The sequence below is a fragment of the Palaemon carinicauda genome, chromosome 8, assembly GCF_036898095.1.
Source record: "Palaemon carinicauda isolate YSFRI2023 chromosome 8, ASM3689809v2, whole genome shotgun sequence".
NCBI lineage: Eukaryota > Metazoa > Arthropoda > Malacostraca > Decapoda > Palaemonidae > Palaemon > Palaemon carinicauda.
Genome location: NC_090732.1, coordinates 150,086,995 through 150,088,948, shown reverse-complemented (window position 1 = coordinate 150,088,948; position 1,954 = coordinate 150,086,995). Strand labels below are relative to the sequence as shown.

Sequence of the window (1,954 nt, the reverse complement as noted above, 5' to 3'; positions counted from 1 at the left end):
AATGTATCGAAATATATGGCTTTTTTATATGAAAAACAAATCCTAATATGTGCAAAAATGTATCAGATGTATATATATGTATATATATATATATATATATATATATATATATATATATATATATATATATATATATATATATATATATATCCCCAACAATGCCTTATTCACTCATTACCCATTAATAAGAAAATCTAATGTTTTCATCTGAAAATATTATATTATCTTCATTAAAAACATTCATATTTATAGTATAGACAATTGTAAAAAAAAGGAATTAATTTGGAGATTCGTTTAGGGTTTTGAGTTAATTATTCATATTATTAACGTTATATTCTTTTCAGTATTTCCAATTTTTGTTATAATTAATAAGATGATGTTAATCCTTCAACCCCAATTACAAAGATAAACAAACTATTTGGTAAACTCCTGAGTTCATATGAAGCTCATGAATTCGGTGTAAGGTACTCCAACAAGTACCGACAACTTAAAATCATTGTTTGAAAAACATTTCGATCCTTCACCAGAATTGCCTTTCTAGACAGAAACTTGAAGAGTCGATATTGCCCATGTTTAAAACCACGTTTTGATTTCATGTCTTATATGGAAAATTCTTGTAATCTATTTATCATATCAGTGTTTATGCGAATGACATTTATAGAATAAAATAGTTTAGTGCTGTATTATGCTAAATGTATTTTATTTTCATATCAGTTCCAGCCAGTCACTTCTGAAGATGATCAAAATGATGTAGAAAAAGAAACTGCTGATGGCGAGTTAAAAGACTCTAAGAATATCTTTGATGAAGAGGAAGAAGAGGATGAAGAGGAAGAAGAGGAAGCTATGGATATGAAAGATATCTCTGCTGATCTTCCCTTCCATCCGGTGAATGATGTCTCTGACTCAGCGCTGCAAGAATTCTTAGTTAGAAGTCGGAGTAAGATATATCTTTACATTGACTTCATCTACTAGAATGTTGTACATGATTAGAGAGAGAGAGAGAGAGAGAGAGAGAGGAGAGGAGAGAGAGAGAGAGAGAGAGAGAGAGAGAGAGAGAGTGCTTGTGTGTGTTTAATGAAACAGGAAATATTTATGGTACATTAACTTCATCTAGTAGAAAATTCAATCAACATGATAGAGAGAGAGAGAGAGAGAGAGAGAGAGAGAGAGAGAGAGAGAGAGAGAGAGAGAGAGAGAGAGAGAGAGAGAGAGAGAGAGTGTGTGTGTGTGTGTGTGTGTGTGTGTGTGTGTGTGTGTGTTTATGTGTGTTTTAATGAAACAGCAAATATTTATAGTGCAGTATGTTTTATGTGCTGGTTATTCACTAAGGAGACACTTTTTTTGGATTTCACTTTACAAAGATCTGACATTTAAAAAAAGAAAAAAAAAACTACATAAATGATTTTTCTTGCAGCATCGTCTCTTACAAGTTTCTTTGTTAATTCGTAAATACATTTCTTATAAGATACGAGGAGTAAGAGACGTAATTAAACAAAGTACATACCCTTTACCAAGCGAAATAAAAACCTAAACGCTTACTCAGATTTAAGACAATATTACATTCCAAGAAGAATATGCTTCATCAAAGTCTTCAATTGTAGTTTATATATGACGTTAGCTTCCGAAAGTCTCGATACCATACTGGTAATAATACATTGCTATGTCACTGCTGTCACAAGTTCCTGGACCAGGGTTCGATTCCCAGCCGGTCAGAAGCTATTTTCTTTGAGAGGTTCTGCCCTGGGCTCTGATCCCGAGATCGTTAAGAAAATGCAGATATTAATGTATCGAAATATATGGCTTTTTTATATGATAGTAGCAGATATGTGGAAAATCAGTTCCTCTAAAACACGTTTTCTCCTAATAGGACCAGCCTGCAGTAACAGAAAATGCCTGAGGTGGTACCGAGGTTACTGGGCACCTGAATGCACTGGAAAAAATTATCGAGCTATTG

The 1,954-nt window shown here is 33.0% G+C and overlaps 1 protein-coding gene across 1 annotated transcript in view; it reads left to right on the top strand.

Annotated features, from left to right (window-relative positions):
* The window catches only part of LOC137645489 (uncharacterized), a 5,560-nt gene that overhangs the window by 1,652 nt on the left and 1,954 nt on the right, over positions 1–1,954 (top strand). Inside the window, exons 2-3 of the mRNA XM_068378295.1 lie at positions 715–937; positions 1,868–1,954. The exon at positions 1,868–1,954 is cut by the window's right edge and continues 208 nt beyond it. Coding sequence (XP_068234396.1) covers positions 715–937; positions 1,868–1,954 — 310 coding nt within the window. The remainder of the gene's footprint in view (positions 1–714; positions 938–1,867) is intronic.